The following is a 19,269-nucleotide window of genomic DNA, read 5'->3' on the forward strand; positions in this document are numbered from 1 at the left end:
CAAGGATGACCTTGTGAAGTATCTTACTGGGGTTCTCTGCAGTTCCTGAATTTGAATGTTGGCCTCTTTTTCTAGGTTGGGGAAGTTCTCATGGATGATGATATCCTGAAATATGTCTTCCAAGTTGCTTCCATTCTCCCCATCTCTTTGGGGGACATCAGTGAGTTGTAGATTCGGTTTCTTTACATAATCCCATATTTCTCAGGGGTTTTGTTCATTCCTTTTCATTCTTTTTTCTCAATTTTTTTTCCTTTTTTCTGAGACAGAGTCTCACTATTGCCCAGGCTGGAGTGCAGTGGTGCAATCTCAGTTCACTGCCACCTCTGCCTCCCAGGTTCAAGTGATTCTCCTGCCTCAGCCTTCTGAGTAGCTGGGATTACAGGCATGCACCACCATACCTGACTAATTTTATTTTATTTTATTTTTAGTAAAGACGGGATTTCAACATGTTGGCCAGGCTTGTCTCAAACTCCTGACTTCAAGTGATCCACCCATCTTAGCCTCCCAAAGTGTTTTTTCTCTATTCTTGTCTTACTCTTTTATTCAGAAAGCCAGTCTTCAAGCTCTGTGATTCTTTCCACAGCTTGGTCTGCTTTGCAATTAATTTTAAGGATTGCATTATGAAATTATTGCAGTGTGTTTTTCTACTCTATCAAGTTGGTTTTATTCTTTTTTATACTGTCTATTCTTGTCTGTTGGCGCCTGTATCATTTTATTGTGCTTCTTAGCTTCCTTGGATTGGGTTTCAATGTATTCCTGCTTCTTGATGATCTTCATTCCCATCCATATTCTGATTTCTGTTTCTGTAATTCCAGCCATTTCAGCCCAGTTCAGAACCCTTCCTGGAGAGTTAGTGCAGTCATTTGGAAGAAAGAAGGCATTCTGGCTTTTTGAGTTGTCAAAGTTCTTGCACTGGTTCTTTCTCATCTTTGTGGGCTGATGGTCCTTCAGTCTTTGAAGTTGCTGTCCTTTGCTTGTTTTTTTTTTTTTTTTTTTTTTTTTTTTTATCCTATTTGATGACCTTGAGGGTTTGACTGTGGTATAATGTGGGTTTAGTCAACTGGCTTCATTTCTGGAAGATTTTAGGGACCCAAGGCTCAGCTCATAACTCCTGGACTACCTGCTCTGGGGGACTGGTATGAGCCTCAACTTTGTTCTCTGACTCCTTGAGGGTAGGAACTGACTGCGCTGGGTAGGGGGCCAAGGTGCTCCAGGGCCACTGGTTACTACACTCCAATGGGTGGTGCCAGCTAAAGTGTTTCATTAGGATGATGGCAGCAGGATCCATCCTCAGTTGCACATGCCAGCAGCAACAACAGCAGCATAACGGGATGCACACTTGTCCACTGCGGCAGGATACTAGCAGGTCTGGGATGCCGGCCTTTGTGTGGGCCTTCACAGCAGCAGCAGAGGCAGCGCAAGTGGCTGATGGGGTGCAGGGGAACCCTGTTGGTGACTGTGCACGCCATGGCACTAGTGGTAGTATAAGCATAGGGGCATGGCGCTGGTGGACACAGAACTGTGTGTGCCCTCTATGTAGGTGGAGGTAGCCACTTAGGGCAGGGGAAGGTCCACTGTTCTTCATGCCTAGTTTCACTCCCAGGGCAATGTTGGCACAAGAGCTCCAAATGCAATGGCGGTAATGCGGGGGTGATGGGGGCAGAATGCACTCACATCAGCAGCAGTGGCAGGGCAGGGGGAACGTGCACTTGTGGGGCTGGGGAGGCAAGATCTGCCCATGCACACACGCTGGCAAAGCAATGTTAGGGTGGCCATGGGCCCAGGGAAAGCTGCCAGTATAGGGAGGGAGCAGGTGAGCTGGCACGTGTCCACAGGCCGGGCCGCTGTGCTGGAGCTCACTACCAGTTAGGCGCAGTCCACGAGCACAGGAGCTTTGATGCAGGCCTCCCAGGACACCCAAGGCTGCACTGCAAGCAGGCACAGCCAGGTTGGGGCCCCAGGAGAGGCCACATGGACTGGCCCCATCTGATCGTCAAGACTGCCCTGTAGACTTGAGGTCTGACAGTTCCCTTAGGGATAAAGTCTCCTATGGGAGCAAGTCAGCAAGTTAAGCCTAGAGGGATGGGTGCCCCTGGCCGTATTCCACTACAGATGCTCACACACCAAATGCTCTGGGCTCTGCATTGGCTAGAATACGGCCCCTAACACTTCTCTAAGCAGCCCTCTGTGCCAACTCAAGTGTCCATAGTGGTTGAGGAATCTCCTCGTGCCAAGATTCCAGAGGCCCGTGGCAGTAGCTGGTTGTTTTTTTGCCAGTTCAAGTCACTGTTCCCCCAGTGCGATATCCCCATGCAGGGGTCCCTCCCAGCTTCCTCGCCTTCAGCCCAGCTTCTGTGTCTTTCCTCTGTCCACCCTTAATTTCTTCCCTCTAAAGATCTGTTAGGAGAGGACCAGTCATCCTGGTCCCTTGGTGGTAGCTGTTCCACCTGGCTGCGTCTAGTCAGCCATCTGGCCCAGCTCTTGCATTTACACTATCTATAATTTCAATCTAGTAAGGCCTGAGATTCCAGTATCAGTTTCCTCAAAGAGAATATAATCAACAAAGCAGTTTAAATTTCTCTACCCAGATTGTAACAGGAAGAAAAAAGGCTGAAAAAATGAAGAGTCAAAGCTGGCCTGTGGGGTAATGTCATTTAGACTAATATGCATGTAACCGGAATCCTAGAAAGAGGGAAAGGGGGAACAGAAAAATATTTAAATGGCTAAAAGTCTTTTATATTTAATTAAACATATAAACCCACAGAGCCAAGAAGCTTAATGAACCTCTAGGAGGGAAAACATAAAATTAGAGCAAGGCACACATAACAATCAAATTGCTGGAAACCAATGATAAAGAGACAGATTTTTTAAAGAGAAAGAAGATATTATTTAGAAGGGAAGAAAATATTATTTAGAGGGGAAGAAAGATGAGAATGTCTACTGATTTCTCATCAGAAATATTACAAGCCAAAAGACAAGTGGAGCAACATCTTCAAAGTCCTGGAAAAAAAATGTTAACCTATAATTCCATATTCAGGAAAAATACCATTCAATAAATTAAGGTTAAATTAAGACATTTTCAGAAAAAGTCTGATACATTTTGCCATCAGCAGATCTGTACTACAAGAAATGTTAAAGGAAGTTCTTTAGGCTGAAGGAAAATTATTTCAGATATAAACTCAGACCTACAAAACTGAATAGGGAGGATTACAAATGGTAAGTGTTTTTTTTTAATTTTTAAAAAGATAATTGACCATTTATATAAAAGTGATGTTTAGGAGTTTATAACATATAGAAGTAAAATATATGAAATAAGACAACGGGGGGATATAGTAGTAAGAATCTTACATTTAGTAGTATATTATTTGACAGTAACTTCTGATAAACTGAGGGTGAATATTTTAAACTCTAGAGCAGCCACCAAGAAATAAAACAAGCCAGTAGAGCCATAAAGTGGAATACTAAAATATAAAACTCCAAACTTTTAGAAGACTACATTGGAAAACCTCTTCATGACCTTGAAGTTGGTCATGATGTCTTAGGACACAAACAGCAGTTACCATAAGAGAAAAATTTGCTGAATTGGATTTAAACTTTTAAATCTGCTTTTGTTAAGATGTCATTTAAAAAATGAAAAAGGTTACGGACAGCAAGAAAATATTCTCAAAACATATTCTATCAAAAGACTTTTATTCAGACATTGTTTTATTAAGAACACCATAAAACTTGACAATCCGATTTTTCTTTCTTTTTTTTTTTGAGAGGGAGTCTCTCTCTGTCCCCCAGGCTGGAGTACTGTGTCGTGATCTGGCCTCACTGCAACCTCCACCTCCCAGGTTCAAGCGATTCTCCTGCCTCAGCCTCCTGAGTAGCTGGGATTACAGACGTGTCACCATGCCCAGCTAATTTTGTATTTTTAGTAGAGTCAGGGTTTCACCATATTGGCCAGACTGGTCTCAAACTTCTGACCTCAGGTGATCCACCCGCCTTGGCCTCCCAAAGTGCTGGGATTATAGGCATGAGCCACCATGCCCGTTTGACAATCCAATTTTTTAAAACTGGTAAGAGTTTTGGGCACTTCAAAAAAGAAGATATGTTAATATCCAATAGGCACATGAAAAGATGCTTGACATCAGTAGTCATTAGATAAAATCACAGTGAGATACTACTCCCACTAGAACAGGTCAGATTAAAAAGACCTTCAATATCCAATGTTGGTGAAGATGTGGAGGAGCTTGAATTCATACTAATATGTTGTTGGGAATACAAAATGCTACAGCCAGTTGGAAAACTGTTTGACAATGTCATATAAAGTTAAACATAAATTTATCATATGACCACCCATTCTATTCCTACTATTTTACCCAAGAGAAATGAAAGCATGTTTCCACACAGACATATACACAAATGTTCATAGCATCTTTATTCATAATAACAAATCTGGAAAAGCCCAAGTGTCTCTCAGTAGGCTAATGGATAAGCAAATTGTAGTATATCCACAAATGAAATACTAAGTAATAAAGATGAATGACCTGTTGATCATTCAGCAGGTCATACAGAAACCATGAGTGCCCTCAGAAACATGCTGTGAAAGAAGCCAATAGAGAAAATCAGTGAAACCTGGAGCTGGTTCTTTGAAAAGATTAATAAAATTGATAAAACTAGTCTGAGTAAGAAAAAAAATAAATCACCAATAGTAGAAATAAAACAGTGGCATCAATACAAATCTTACAGATATTAAAAGCATAATAAGGGAAGAATAACTTTGTGCAAAGAAATTTGCTTAGGTGAATAGGACAAATTTAAATATGCTTCATTAGCATAGACAAAAATTTTTTAAAAAGTTTAGTCCAACACTATATATAAATATAATACATTAAGACTAAATGGGGTTTATCCCAGGAATGCAAGGTTGGGTTAACATTAGAAAATCAATTTAAGTACTTCACCATATTGCAAAATAAGAAAAACTAAAGTGGGAAGACTTAACTACTGGTTTCAAGACTTAATATAAAACTGCAGCAATTAAGACAATGTGATGATGGCTTAAGGGTAGGATGGAGAGTCCAGAAATAGATACTCACGTAGTCACTTGATTTTTGTCAAAGATGCCAAGATAATTGTATGGGAAAAGAATAGTCTTTTCAACAGATTGTGCTAGAACAACTAAATATATAAAACGGAAAAAATAATCTTCCTTACCCCACACCGTACACAAAAGAGTATTTATTGTATGGCTCTATTTATATGAACTATTAGGAAACAAATCTCAATTACAGAGATAAAAAGCAAATCTGTGGTTGCCTACCACCAGAAATGGAATTGTTTTGTTAGCAAGTCTTTTATGTAGTTTAGTTGTCCTTAAAGTCCATCATACAAATGAGCTTCAGTTCTTGTCTTAATAGAACTTAAGATGTAGTACAGAGCAGGAAACAGAACTTTGGAGCTCGGCAAATGTGAACATGAATCCCTTACCAGTCACTCCTAGCTCTGTGAATGTATATCATCTCAGTGAGCCACGTATGCATAAACTATAGGTAGATAATGATGCCTGTTTCCCAGAGTAGTTGTGAAGATTAAATGAACTAATATATGTAAAATACCTGGCTGAAATGCCTTGTACATAGTAGGCATTAAAATGGTAGTAGGGAATAATAAGAGTAGTGTTATGCCCAGCATATTTAAGTTACCTACATTGTATTTTCAAAAGTTTAGTTAGAAATGCCTTTTTTCACTTAGAAGTATTTTCAGAAATTTGCAGGGGTTCGAAGCAATAGAGGAAAAAGGAAGAAATCTAGGTTAAACTTATCCCAGCATGCTGTGTATACAAACTGTCTTCTGAACATGCCTGTGCTTGTCATCTCCATGCTTTAGATTCATGCTATTTCTCTAGCTATGAATGTCCTGTACTTTCCATCTCTCCAAAGTTTACCCATTTTACTTACCTACTGATATGTTGAAGACTCTCTTCTTCTGTGACATTCCTCCATGTTCTGACCTGTTATTTATATATCTAACCTGTTATTATATATCTTTATGGATAGTTTGGCGCTTATCTGCTGGCTTTATTGATAGTCCCCTTTTCAGATGTGTTTATGTCTCTTTCACCTATGGCAGTAACACTGTCATATTTCCTGGCAACCAAAGAGATTAAGAATTACATAACTTGAAGTCAGACCTGGGTTTGAATTCTGACTTGCCATTTACTAGCTGTATGACTGTAGGCAAACTACTTACCCTCTCCTAGCCTCAATTTTCCCACCTATAAATGGAAATAACTTCATTATTTTAAAAATTAAATGAAAATATGTTGAAAGTACCTGATACATGTAGGCATTAAATAGCCATGCTATTTTCATGGATTAATGAATATTGACCTTTACTTCAGTTTCCAGGAATATGGATCTACTGGAACAGCCCATGCTGATAGTGAATATGAAAGAAGAATGATGTCTGTATATAATCATGTCTTGGAGGAGGTAGAATCACTCAATCGGAAATATACCCCTGTTTCTTATATGGCAAGTGGCATTTGCTTTATTGAGCTTTTATCGTATGGATGTGGGTTTTTCATACATTTATGGCACTTACTAACTGTGTGAGTTCAACAAATTAACCTTTCTGTGCCTGTTTCCTTATCCATAAAACAAGGTTAATACCTACCTCACAGCATTGTAGTGGGGAGTAAATGAGACAATCCATGAAAGCACTTAGCACATCTCTAGCTGCTACATAGTTATATTAATATATAAAAATCTGCTCTACCAGAATGCAAATAAAACGTTTTCTTTTTTTAACAATTTAACTGAAGTTGCAATAGTTCTCAACCCAGGCTACATATTAGAATCACTTTGAGGGCTTTTTAAAGAATACATTAATACACAGGCCTCACCCCTGACCAGCTAACTCTGAATTTCTGGAATTGGGGCCCAGGCATTAGTAGTTCTACACACACTCAGGTGATTCTGTCATGCTGGCCAATTGAACAGAAAGAACAGGGCTTGTTGGCTGACTGGCAATGAATCATTTCCTACCAGGTGATGACATTAATGCCTTTCAGTACACTCTTCAGCCTTTAACCTGCTGAATATCTGCTGCCTTTGGCACTTCCTGAGAAGTTCTCAGAGTGCTCACCCTTTATTAAATCTTCTCCCCTGATTTACCAGTCACAGGACAGGCTAACATACTCTCACCCAAATTTTCTCCTCCCTGTCTGACCATTTCCCAGTGTCTCTGCTCAGGTTTTATAACAAAATGCCATAGGCTTGGTACCTTAAACAACAGACATTTATTTCTCACAGTTCTGGAGGCAGGAAAGTCCAGTATCAAGCTGCCAGCAGATTCGGTTCCTGGTGAGGGCTTTCTTCCTGGCCCTGGTGACAGCCACCTTCTCATTATGTCTTCACATGGTAGGGAGAGATCGAGAGCTCTGGTCACTCTTCCTCTTCTTTAAGAACACTCATCCCGACTGGGTGCGGTGGCTCACACCTGTAATCTCAGCACTTTGGGAGGGTGAGGCGGGCAGATCACGAGGTCAGGAGTTTGAGACCAGCGGGACTAACATGGTGAAACCCTGTGTCTACTAAAAATGCAAAAATTAGCCAGGCATGGTGGCGCATGCCTGTAATCCCAGCTACTCAGGAGGCTGAGGCAGGAGAATCGCTTGAACCAGGTGGCGGAGGTTGCAGTGAGCCGAGATAGTGCCACTGCACTCCAGCCCCGGCAACAGAGCGAGGACTCCATCTCAAAAGAAACAAACAAACAAAAAAAACCCACTCATCCTATGATGGGGGCCCACCTCCAAATGCCATTACCTTGGGGGTTACAGCTTCCACATACGAATTTGGGGGAACACAAACATTCAGTCCCCAATTCCCAGCCTGCGAACTTTACCCCTTGGAGAGTTTCTCTTCTGCTTCTGCTCTTCTCATTCTGTGCTTTCATACTTTATCAAGTCTTTTAGAATAAATAGGATGCCATTAAAAAGTTAGGTTAGATCTAAAGATGGGCAATTCCCTTGACATACTGCTTTCCATGTAAAATTGTCAGTAGTATTTACTGAATCGAATTGATAGCTGTTTGACAGTGACATTGTTTGCTAAGGGAGAGTGTAAAGACAATCTTTGAAAGAAATACACACATCTGTGTGAGACAGTGGTTATTTTCATATTCCTCTAAGCTCCATCCTAAAAAATGAAATAGATGCTAAACAGAACGTTCATTTTGATGGAATGGGAATTTTCTGCCCAGCGGAAGACACAGTACAGAGAAAAGCGCCCTGGGCTCATTCAGAACTAGGTTCAAATTCTGGCATTGCTGCTCAACAGCTGTGTGACTTTAGTCACATTGCTTAACACCTTTTACATGAAGTAGAAAACATACCTGCCTCCTAGGATTACTGTGAGGCTTAAATGAAATAATGCTTATTGCCTAGCACAGTGCTGTCATGTAAGGAGTGGTTAATAAAAGTTATTTCCCAGTCGGGTGCAGTGGCTAATGCCTGTAATCCCAGCACTTTGGGAGGCCAAGGTAGGCGGATCACCTGAGGTCAGGAGTTCCAGACCAGCGTGCCCAACATGGTGAAACCCCATCTGTACTAAAACTACAAAAATTAGCTGGGCGTGATGTCAAGCACCTGTAATCCCAGCTACTTGGGAGGCTGAGGCAAGAGAATTACTTGAACCCGGGAGGCAGAGGTTGCAGTGAGCTGAGATCACGCCATTGCACTCCAGCCTGGGCGACAAGAGTGAAACTTCATCTCAAATAAGTGAGTAAGTAAGTTATTTCCCTTTTTCTGTATTTCCAAGTTGTATTTTATAGATTTATTACGTCTGAGCCTCCAGATTCAGTTCAACAAGTATTTATGGGATCCTAGGGATAGAAAAATGACAAAGACACAGGATCTTCCCTCAAGTTGTCCATAGTCTAAGAAAGAAAGATTTTATAAACAAACACAATACAGTATATGTGCATTAATAGAATTCTGTACAAGGTAGAGATGTAGTACAAAAAAGAGAGTAGTTCACATCAAAAGATAGGGAAAATGGATTGGTGGTGCAGTTGAGAGGGAAGATGTATTTGTATATGAGTTTTCCAGACAGATCAGAAAGGGTTGGGAATCTCAGGCAGAGAACATGTTCAAAAGCAGAGGCATGAAATAGCATGGTGTCTTCTAGGAACAGTTTGTTATTACTTCAATGTAGCGTATAGGCTAGGGATTAGAGAGATGAAATCAGGGAGGTAGCCAGCGGCCAGGTGACAAAAGGCTTTGAACATAGTATTAAGGAGTTTGGACTTTGTCCTTAGGCACAGGGGGGCTTGTTAGAAATTGTAAATGGGTAGGAGAGAGAAGTGCTTAATATAGATTGTATATTATCATATAGAAGCAAAACAGGAAATGGTTGGCAGGGTGTGAAATTAGAGGAAAGAAGAATGACTATAAGGCTTTTTCAGTAATCCAAACGAAGGAACAAATTACTAAAATGGCAGTAGGAATGAGAAAAACAGATATGTATGAGAGATATTTAGTGAAAATATTTTCAAGGCTGAGTTATTTTTTTTTTTAACTAGACATGAGATGATGGAGGCATGCCTTCCAGGTTTCTAGCTTGAATGATCAGTTACACAACTGATTGATCCTTTACTGAGAGAATATAGAGAGGTGATAGAAGATGAAAGTTTTACTTTCAAACATGTTGCTGTCTTTAGGCAGTTGGATAGTAAATACGTTGGAGTTGGAAGAAAGATGGGCTGGGATGCATATAAGGTCATCTGCACATAGAAGTTCTTAAAGTCATGGGAGTGGGGAGAATTGCCTATGAAAAACATGGATTGAGAAGAGAAGATGACAAGGAGAGCATCAGCATTTAAGGAACACACAAAAGAAGAGGCTCAAAAAGAAGATGGTGAAAGGAAGAATTAGAAATAAGGGTATGGACTATTAGGTGGAATTTCATGGAAGGAAGAGCATTATCAGGTGCCACAGAAATGTCAGAAAATACAAAGACTGAAAAGTATCTATTGGATTGACAAGAGAGCATTGGCCAGGCGCAGTGCCTCACGCCCATAATCCCAGCACTTTGGGAGGCCAAGGCGGGCGGATCACGAGGTCAGGAGTTTGAGATCAGCCTGACCAACATGGTGAAACCCTGTCTCTACTAAAAATACAAAGTTAGCCAGGCATGGTGGTGCATGCCTGTAATCCCAGCTACTCAGGAGGCTGATGCAGGAGAATTGCTTGAACCTGGGAGGCCAAGGGTGCAGTGAACCGAGATTGTGCCATTGCACTCCAGCTTGGGCAGCAGAGAGAGACTCCGTCTCAAAAAAAAAAAAGCGTTAACGTCTTTCTGCTGGTTTACTGATAATGATATGTAATTTACATCTCCACACATCTTAATAGTGATCTGCTAATATACCTATGGAGGTCAATACCCAAGAGGCTGTTGACCTCAGAGGCACTCCACACTTTTCCAAGAGGGTATTGCAAAATCTGCACCATTTTAAACGGCAAAATGGTGACTTTCTGCCTGAAAATAGCCTGAAGTCCCTTGTGGTCCTCTGAGTCCACCCTTCAAAGATGTTTCTCTCCTTAGACACTAGTGTGACATCAGAGGTCCACCAAAGGTGGATGTCTCTGCAAATACTTTCCAAATTACTTGTTGCAGGAAGCTGATTAATGCTATTTTAACAGTTAAATCTGAAAAAATAGAACCAATGTCTTTAAATCTGTGTTGTGATTATCTCAGGTAATAGACTTGGCATTTGTACTATGAGTCTGTTGGGCACAAAATGTTCAACTGCCTGAGCCCAATAAGGAACAGATTTTTCTGGCTTTTAGCCTTAACACCCAACTTTAAAAAGTTGTGTGTTATATGTGCTCATGTTTACAGCATGAGCAACTAGGTGACACTCTGCTTGAAAGCAGGAGCTTAGAGGGACAGACAGCATACCACATGGTGCATGCAGCAGTTTTCAACCTGTGGTGTTGGGTTTCAATCAGGCTGGTGGGAAAAATATTAGAGATAGTTATAGAAATAGACACAAATCTTCTTGGAAGGCCGAGAAGTTTGCCTAACTTCAGTAATAGATCTGGCTGAAGGCGGCCTGATCTCTTTACCTTTAAACAAAATAGTAATAAAGAAAGGCAGAGTAGTTTACCTGGCTAGCTTGTTTACTCATATAAAGACTAACCTTTGATGTACTGTGGGTGCTTAAATGCCTTTTACTCAGAAGTCCACAATGTCAATTTCCCTCTAGTAGTGTTGACTCAAGCTTTTGTTAATTAATCTTATTGAATAAATACGAGTCTGACTAGCTGATCAGGGCCCAGTCACAACTGTTTACAGGACTCAGCAGGAGGCTGTAAGCGGCTCGGACCCTCAGCTGGACTGGCAGAGCAGAATATCTGTGTGTCAGCGTACTTTATTCATCCGTTGCTGAATCGGGTCTGCAAGAACAGACCTCCCGCAGCTAGTGCCCCCATGAAAGGAGCGCTGCCTCACTGTGGTGACTTAGGAGGCCACTGAGACGGGAGTAGAATGAGGAAGGGATAGTAGACCAAGCAGGAATTGTTCTGGTTCACCTAAAGTTGAAAGTGTTCTTATGATACTTTCAGTTTTCTTCTCTTAAGTTGGCAAATCATTGGTGATATAGAAGAAAATCACTGAAGAGTCAGGCAACCTAGATTCTAGTCCCAGCTTGTTCTATTACCTATCAGTGTGACCTGTGTCATCAGCAAAATTGAAGATTAGACTGGGTAATCTTTAAAATATCTTTGAATGCTTAAATTCTGATTTTATGACCACTTTCATAAAGGCTCAAAATATTCTCTGCAGTGTTTCCATACCTCTGCAGTCGTGCTGGGATTTTCAAAACTCAGTTAAATGTGTGAGGCAGATTTGAGAAATAAGATATTTTATTAGAGTTTCAGGATTCCCCAACTATATAGTCCTCTTTCATCTGAATTCGACTAAGTTTCCACCACTGCTTACTCTGAGGACCAATGGCCATAGAGACAAGCCACCTAATGAAAGAATGAGCCAGCTCAAAGCCAAAGTCCTGCAAAATGCTCGGGCTTCTTTACCATACTGTTTATCATACTTTGCCATGTGATAGTTACTCTATATTTTAGTATCTAATATAATTGTTTAATAATATACTGATAGTTCTGAGCGCTATAGAAATGTGGAATTTGCCTATTGCTTGGCCTTGAGGACTGTGGATTTTCTCATTTCTGTCACTTATATTTTATTGAATATACTTCACAGTAAAGTAAAAATCTGTAATGAATGATTTAGTATGTATGTACAGTTCCTGGATGTGATGCCTAGTTCTTGATTGGTATGTATGTTTGTAATAATCTGTATGGGCATTTGTAGTTTTATACTGAATGTACCACTTGTTGATGAAATTTGAAAATCTATTTTTATTTGATTTAGTTTCTTTTTTTTCCCCCAGCATACAGCATGCCTCTGCAATGCCATCATTGCTTTGCTGAAAGTTCCCCTTTCTTTCCAGAGATATTTTTTCCAGAAACTACAGTCTACCAGCATCAAGGTAATACAGGAAGAATACTAAGGTTAATATAGGTTTTAAAACCAGGTGTCTTCTGAAGATTATGTAGGACATAGCTACACTTCAGTGTGTTACCTTTGGTTTATTGGTTTTTTTGTTTTGTTTTGTTTTGTTTTTTTGAGACAGAGTCTCGCCCTGTCACCTGGGCTGGAGTACAGTGGTGTGATCTTGGCTCACTGCAACCTCCGGGTTCAAGTGATTCTCCTGCCTCAGCCTCCCAAGGAACTGGGATTACAGGCATCCGCCACCACATGCAGCTAATTTTTTTATTTTTGGTAAAGATGAGATTTCACCATGTTGGCTAGGCTGGTCAGGAACTCCTGACCTCAAGTGATCCACCCACCTCTGCCTCCCAAAGTGCTGGGATTACAGGCATGAGCCACTGCGCCTGGCTTACCTTTGGTTTTGATAAAACCTAGTTGTAAGCCATTTCTCTCCTTTATCAAGTGGTTTGGTGAAATAAATGGATTTGGGAGTTAAACTTTCTCCCTTTTTAATTGTCAGTGCCAAATGCTATGAGACAGGCATTTGGGTAACTGGAGCTCTGTTGTTTGTCTCTTACCTCCAGGAATAAATTAGTGATTTATCACAGTAGCCTGCAAGGATCTTGAGCTGAGTCTATTCAGACCCAACTTAGAATGAATCAGGTCCAGTAAACTGTCACCAGTTCTTCTTCCAAAGTACTTCTGCCTTTCAGTAACATGTTTTGAGGGGCTAACCAGTGAGTAGAATTAGTATTTTGAAATATTAAAGCCACTCACAATTCAAAAGCTATTTTTGATTCAGAAAATGAAATTGTTGGAAAAGGGAGAAAATTGTCACTTCTAAGAGATCTCCTGGATTATCCCATTAGTTAATGTCTTCAGTAAACTTTTACATCCTGTTTTGATTACAAATAGCAGAGCATTCCATTTCAAAATGACTGGAATAATGAGGAAGATTTGACGATCTAGATAAGAAATCCTAAAGTAGGATGTCTCCAGGGTTGATTAGTTCAGTAGTTCAAAAACATTATCAAAAAGACTCAAATTTCTTCCATCTTTTCATTTAGCAAGACTTGAGCTTTCTTTAATTGATGTATATTTGGGATTTTTAATACATTTTTGAAGAAAAACTAATGAGAGGTGAAAAATGTCGTTTGATTCATTTGTGGATATTGACTTTTTTATAGCACAGTGACTTCGTTGTGTAGATAATCCTGGAACTTTAAGTTCATTTACGTTTGAATTTAGTTTATTTAAAATTACCTAAGACCAAAGAGACAGCTCTTAGGTAATGAAAATTTATATAATGCCTTTCCCTACTAGAAGTGGTTCATTGTCAAAGAAATGCCTCACCACAAAAATTGGGAGAACAGTGCCTTTGCTTTTCTCTAATTCTCTATTATCCTCAAATAGAACTGAGGTTTGGGATGAAAACCACAGTGGTGATGTTTAGAAGGAGGCACTTTAAAGGTACATCTGTCTTGTTGTCCCGGCACAGTCAGGTCCTGTGGGGGTGGGGGAGTGCACAATCGAATTTGTTAACCTGTAACCAGTGATTAGCACAGACATGTTTGTCAGAAGGAAGCTTGCTCTTGGTTGTTGGCATTTATTTGAGTGTTGGCATTCCAGCTTGCCCTGTCACCATCACCCCGGAACCCTGCAGAGCCCATTGCTGTCCAGAATAACCAGCAGCTGGCGCTAAAGGTAGAGGGAGTGGTTCAGCACGGATCTAAACCAGGACTCTTTCGCAAAATTCAGTCTGTCTGTCTGAATGTTTCTTCCACACTGCAGAGTAAATCTGGACAAGACTACAAGGTAATTTAGAAAAGAGACAGAATTTTGATACAGGTTTTATATGAGCTCATTGATGGAAGTTTTCCAGTGTTTTTCAGGGTTAAACAGATTGCAGTTATACCTCCAAAGGGATCAGATGGACATAAATTAAAAGCCCACATTGGGGCTGGAAGGGGTTGATAAACACTTCTCTTTTCTCTCCCTGAACCAGTTAATAGAGACAAAGTATCCAGGCAAAGATCAAAATAGTGAGTTTTATTACTGTTGGAGCTGTGGGAAAACCTAACTCCAATGCCTGGCAGCAAGGACTTTCTAACCTTAGACCCCTGAATTGGATTTTTTCACCCAGCCTCAGTCAGTACATATGGGAGCCTGCCCCTATAAAATTTATGGCAAGGCACAGAGGACTCAGGTGCCCAAAGCAGAAGAGAAAGAGCAAATGCTTACCTTCCCATGTCTGGTTCCTGCCCAGAAACTCACCCATCAGCAAGACTCACCTCCTCCCTGCTAGGTCAGTAATATTAATCTAATGAAAGGTCTCTCTTACATCAGGGGGTCCCTTCAAATGTCAGAAGTTGGAAAATAAGTGTCTCCCTAACCCACCCAATCCCTCCCCACAAAAAATACACATCTATTTAGTTTTCTCCATTTTAAGTAAATTTTATCATTAAAAAAGTATATAACATTTCTATAAAATGATCAGATAAAGTAAAATCTTTTTTTAAGAGTGTAACCCTAGGGATTTGCTGCCTTGAGAACTCAGGATATAGGTAAGTAATAACCTGAATTGGGCTTACATCGTTAGCCAGAGCTAAGATGCTGAATCTATGCCCATGAAATGCCAGTGTTCCAAATAAAGAATGTTCCTTGCTTTAGACATTTATTTCCAATTCCTTGGTGGTTTATCCACAGTAAATGGAACAAGGGACCAAGTCCACAGTTGTAGCAGCGAAGTTGCTCAGATGCCCAGATTGGCTGTGTCCAGGTTTATTGTGGCATAGCATGGAAGGCAGGGTATCAGTGAAGGTATAAAAAGAGAGCATTTTATTATCTTTGGTGGTTTTAGGTTAAAAAAGCCAAGGGAAGATCTGTTTCTAAACTATTATTACTTTCTTAAGCCACTACTTTCTTAACTATAGCAAGTTCCTCTCACGTTGGCACTCTGTCCACTCTGACGCGGCTCAGCCTTCATTCTCCCCTTTTCCTCTGTTTTGACTTCCTTGCCATACAGCATGGCACCTTATGTAGCCACTCAATAATTTGTGAATGATGAAAAAATTATTTACTATATTTAGAGTATAACTGTTAAAAATTGGGTATCTGCTGTCACAGAAGTTTGTAATGAGAATTTACATAATTTATCCCTGTCTGCAACTCTCTCTTCACTTTGAAACAGTAATAACCATGATTCTCTTTGTTCCTTGCATATAATTTCTACTGTTAAGAAAACGACATTTAAACCTAGAAGCTATGGTCTTCTGCTTGTTGATTTACCTCTCAAGAGGCATTGATTAAAGTCAGGAAGCTGATATAATAAGCCGTACAATGACATGATTACTTTGCAGTGTTATTCACAGTGAGTTTGCAGCTTAAAATGCAGCCATCCATTCAGGGTGATCAGGTTCCCTAGGCCTATTTCTGGTCCTTTTAAGGAAGTTCTTTGGTAGGCATATTCTTTAGGGAAATAAAAACTGTACAAAGGCTAAATGTGAAAAAGTACCTGTACTATAAATAATTCTAAGACCTTGAATTGGTTGGTGATGTCACTTCATTAATATTACAGGTAAATGTCTCTGGAAAAGTGACATAACTGCTCCTTGAGACACAAAGCTGCAGGGCACATTTATATAATTAATTACACCACAGAAACACGCACATAAACCTAGAGCAATTTGGTCATATACACATTAAGATCACCTTTATTTGCATTCTCAGGATAAATCTGTCTCTTGACACATTTCATCTTGGGTACAGGTAAGAGTACGTCAGCAGGTTTTATTCTGGTCTTTGAAGAACAAAGACATGAATGTCTGGCTAAATGAATGAGCCTATAAATCTGTGAGTTATAACATATTGTACTTCCAGTCTGAACAAGACACTGATTATTAAATGAGCAATGTACAAATTGTTCAGTTAATTTGTTAAAGGAGTAAGGAATCACTACATTAAGTAATAAAAATCAGACTAACTGGTGCGGGGGGGAACCTAACTTAAATTTGCTTAGTGTTTTGTTCTTTTTCAGTCTCTTAGATTTTAAACTCTCTGGAACAGGTGATTTCATCCTATTTCTTCAGAATATCTCTTCACAGTCTAAAGGAAGATAGGGATTTAGTGATGGGGTTGAGTAAGCAAGGAAGAAAGGCCAGCATATGAAGGGGCTGTCAACGGCTCTGGGAGCTCATTCTACTCAAGGATAGTGAGCAGCATCGCTTAATAGTTCAGAGCGTAGGCCCTGGGGGTAGCCTGCCTGCGTTCAGATTCCTGCTCCATTCACTAATCATGTGACTTTGGAGAAATTACTTAACCTGTCTGCCTCAGACTCCTCATCAGTGAAGCAAGGATGATAGCAGTACCTAATTTTTTATTGTCTGCATGGTCTAAATAAGCTCTTAGAACAGGGCCTAACTCATAGTAAGCACTGAATAAATGTTAGCCATTGTTGTTATTTAACAATTGTTTCGTTCCAGATACCCATTGACAACATGACCAATGAGATGGAGCAAAGGGTTGAACCTCATAATGATTACTTCAGTACTCAATTTCTGTTGAACTTTGCTATCCTTGGAACACACAACATTACAGTGGAATCTTCTGTGAAAGATGCCAATGGTATAGTATGGAAGACTGGTCCCAGAACTACTATATTTGTAAAATCCCTGGAAGACCCTTATTCCCAGCAAATTCGCTTACAACAGCAGCAAGCCCAGCAGCCATTACAGCAGCAGCAGCAGCGCAATGCCTACACACGTTTTTAACCATGGGATGAATGCACTGCAGACTCTCAAGAGATCAATCAAATTGCCAGAAACCGTTTGCTTTTTCATATGGAATAAGTATGAAAGTTATAGTGTAGTTCATTTATTCATTGATTTTTATAATGTAATATTCTGGAAAAATTTTGTTTTCTTAAAAATTTTGTCTGACACCCGGGTGTGGTGGCTCACGCCTGTAATACCAGCACTTTGGGAGGCCAAGGCGGATGGATCACGAGGAGATCGAGACCATCCTGGCTACCCTGTCTCCACTAAAAAATACAAAAAAATTAGCCGGGCGTGGTGGCAGTCGCCTGTAGTCCCAGCTACTTGGGACGCTGAGGCAGGAGAATGGCGTGAACCTGGGAGGCGGAGCTTGCAGTGAGCCGAGATTGCGCCACTGCACTCCAGCCTGGGCGACAGAGCAATACTCCGTCTCAAAAAAATAAATAAATAAATACATTTTGTCTGAAAAGTAATTGGGCTCCTGGCCAGAAAGATTATTCTTTCTTGTTTTACTATTACTGTTTTTTCTATTGCCAAGCTTTTTCTTTTTCTTTCAAGAATAGTCACATGTTGAGGTCATTGAATTGGTAAATTTGACCGCTAGTCTTCCAAAATACATCATTTGCTGCCTGACCTAGACCTAGGATTCTGAGTTGTTCATTGGGAGGTTCTGACCAGTCACTACAAGGTTTATCCATGGTAGCAGAACCTGAGTCTTTCTGTAGATGGACTTGAAAGTGTTCCCTGCAACATCTAGCCACCTGGATTATGAAAGCCCACAGTCTAACAGTATTGAAACATCCTGCTGTATTATTTCAACCACATATCTATCTATCTCTTCTTGTGCTAAAGCAATCTTAATTTATTATTTTCATATTTAATTAGAGCAGCTAGCAATTTCATAGAAAATTAAAGATTAATTTGTTTTTTCTGATGTGTCTGCAACTGTGTATAATACAGACATTTCACATTGTTTCCAAAAGTGAAAAACATTCATTTAATATCTTCAGTGTTTTAAGTTAGAAGGGGTGGATCTTTTCCTTTGGTTGGTGATTGATTTGGTTTCTACTTGATGAGTTATGCTAGACTGATTGTTTAGAGAGAGCAGTCTGTTTATTACACAGGCTCAGTTTGTTGGGATGCTCAGGGAACAGAGTTTTCTGGTTAGCCAGAAAACCCCTTTTTTTCCTATTTTAATACTGGTTGAAAACCATGATAAAATAGACTTTCTTAGCACAGTGTGCTACATATAACTTAACTGCTTTTTGATTGGGAATCATTTAGGGCTTCAGGATCATGATTTCTGAACATCAGGGATCATACGGTTGCAGATATTGATGCTATAAGTAATTTGGCCGGATGCAGCTCCTAAAGTAAAGCAGGGTACTTTCCCTGGAATTTCCTTTTTAAATAAATACCTGTTTCTTTGCTTGTGTTTTGCCTTTTTCTCTTCAAAGTTACCATTAATTCAAAGGAGAATGGAGCTTAAGTTAAAAAATAGAAAGGGGTTTTATTTTTCTTTCTTGTCATGTGGCCTCTGGGACTGAGAAGTGATTTGCAACTTGGGTCTCTCCAAGATTGCTTGCCTTCATGAGCACAACCCATTGTACTGCTAACAGCCAGAACATTCTCATAAAATGTGTACAGATCTATGGTGTCCACTGTGAATGACATCTTTTTAGATGCAGCCCAGTTGTATGAGGTTCACACAACCTGCACAGTCATCTCAGCACCTGGGAACACGTGCTTAGGAAAAATTGCCAGAGCAGTGCAGAGCCCCTTGTTCTTTTACCAGGTGTGGATACAGCTGAATCAGAAAGCCTGGGTTTCACTCTTGGTTCTGATGAATTAGCTGTGTGACCAAGCAAGTCCCTTTACCTCTCTACGTAGATCTTAGGGGTTTTTTTTTGTCTGTCAAGTGACTGAATTAGACTGGTTTT

At 40.2% G+C, this 19,269-nt stretch overlaps 1 protein-coding gene across 7 annotated transcripts in view; it reads left to right on the forward strand.

Moving 5' to 3' along the window:
* The window catches only part of INTS7 (integrator complex subunit 7), a 101,389-nt gene extending 82,629 nt beyond the window's left edge, over positions 1–18,760 (forward strand). For 4 of the 7 annotated variants that reach the window (XM_055234963.2, XM_055234966.2, XM_063613113.1 and 1 more), the window contains 4 exons: positions 6,389–6,521; positions 12,457–12,555; positions 14,187–14,372; positions 17,039–18,760. In XM_055234963.2, the coding sequence (XP_055090938.1) occupies positions 6,389–6,521; positions 12,457–12,555; positions 14,187–14,372; positions 17,039–17,326 (706 nt within the window). In that variant the 3' untranslated portion in view covers positions 17,327–18,760. The remainder of the gene's footprint in view (positions 1–6,388; positions 6,522–12,456; positions 12,556–14,186; positions 14,373–17,038) is intronic. The other 3 variants (XM_055234965.2, XM_063613114.1, XM_055234964.2) reach the window with 2 other exon arrangements.
* Positions 18,761–19,269: the final 509 nt, after the last annotated feature.

The sequence above is a fragment of the Symphalangus syndactylus genome, chromosome 19 (assembly GCF_028878055.3).
Source record: "Symphalangus syndactylus isolate Jambi chromosome 19, NHGRI_mSymSyn1-v2.1_pri, whole genome shotgun sequence".
Classification (NCBI taxonomy): Eukaryota; Metazoa; Chordata; class Mammalia; order Primates; family Hylobatidae; genus Symphalangus; species Symphalangus syndactylus.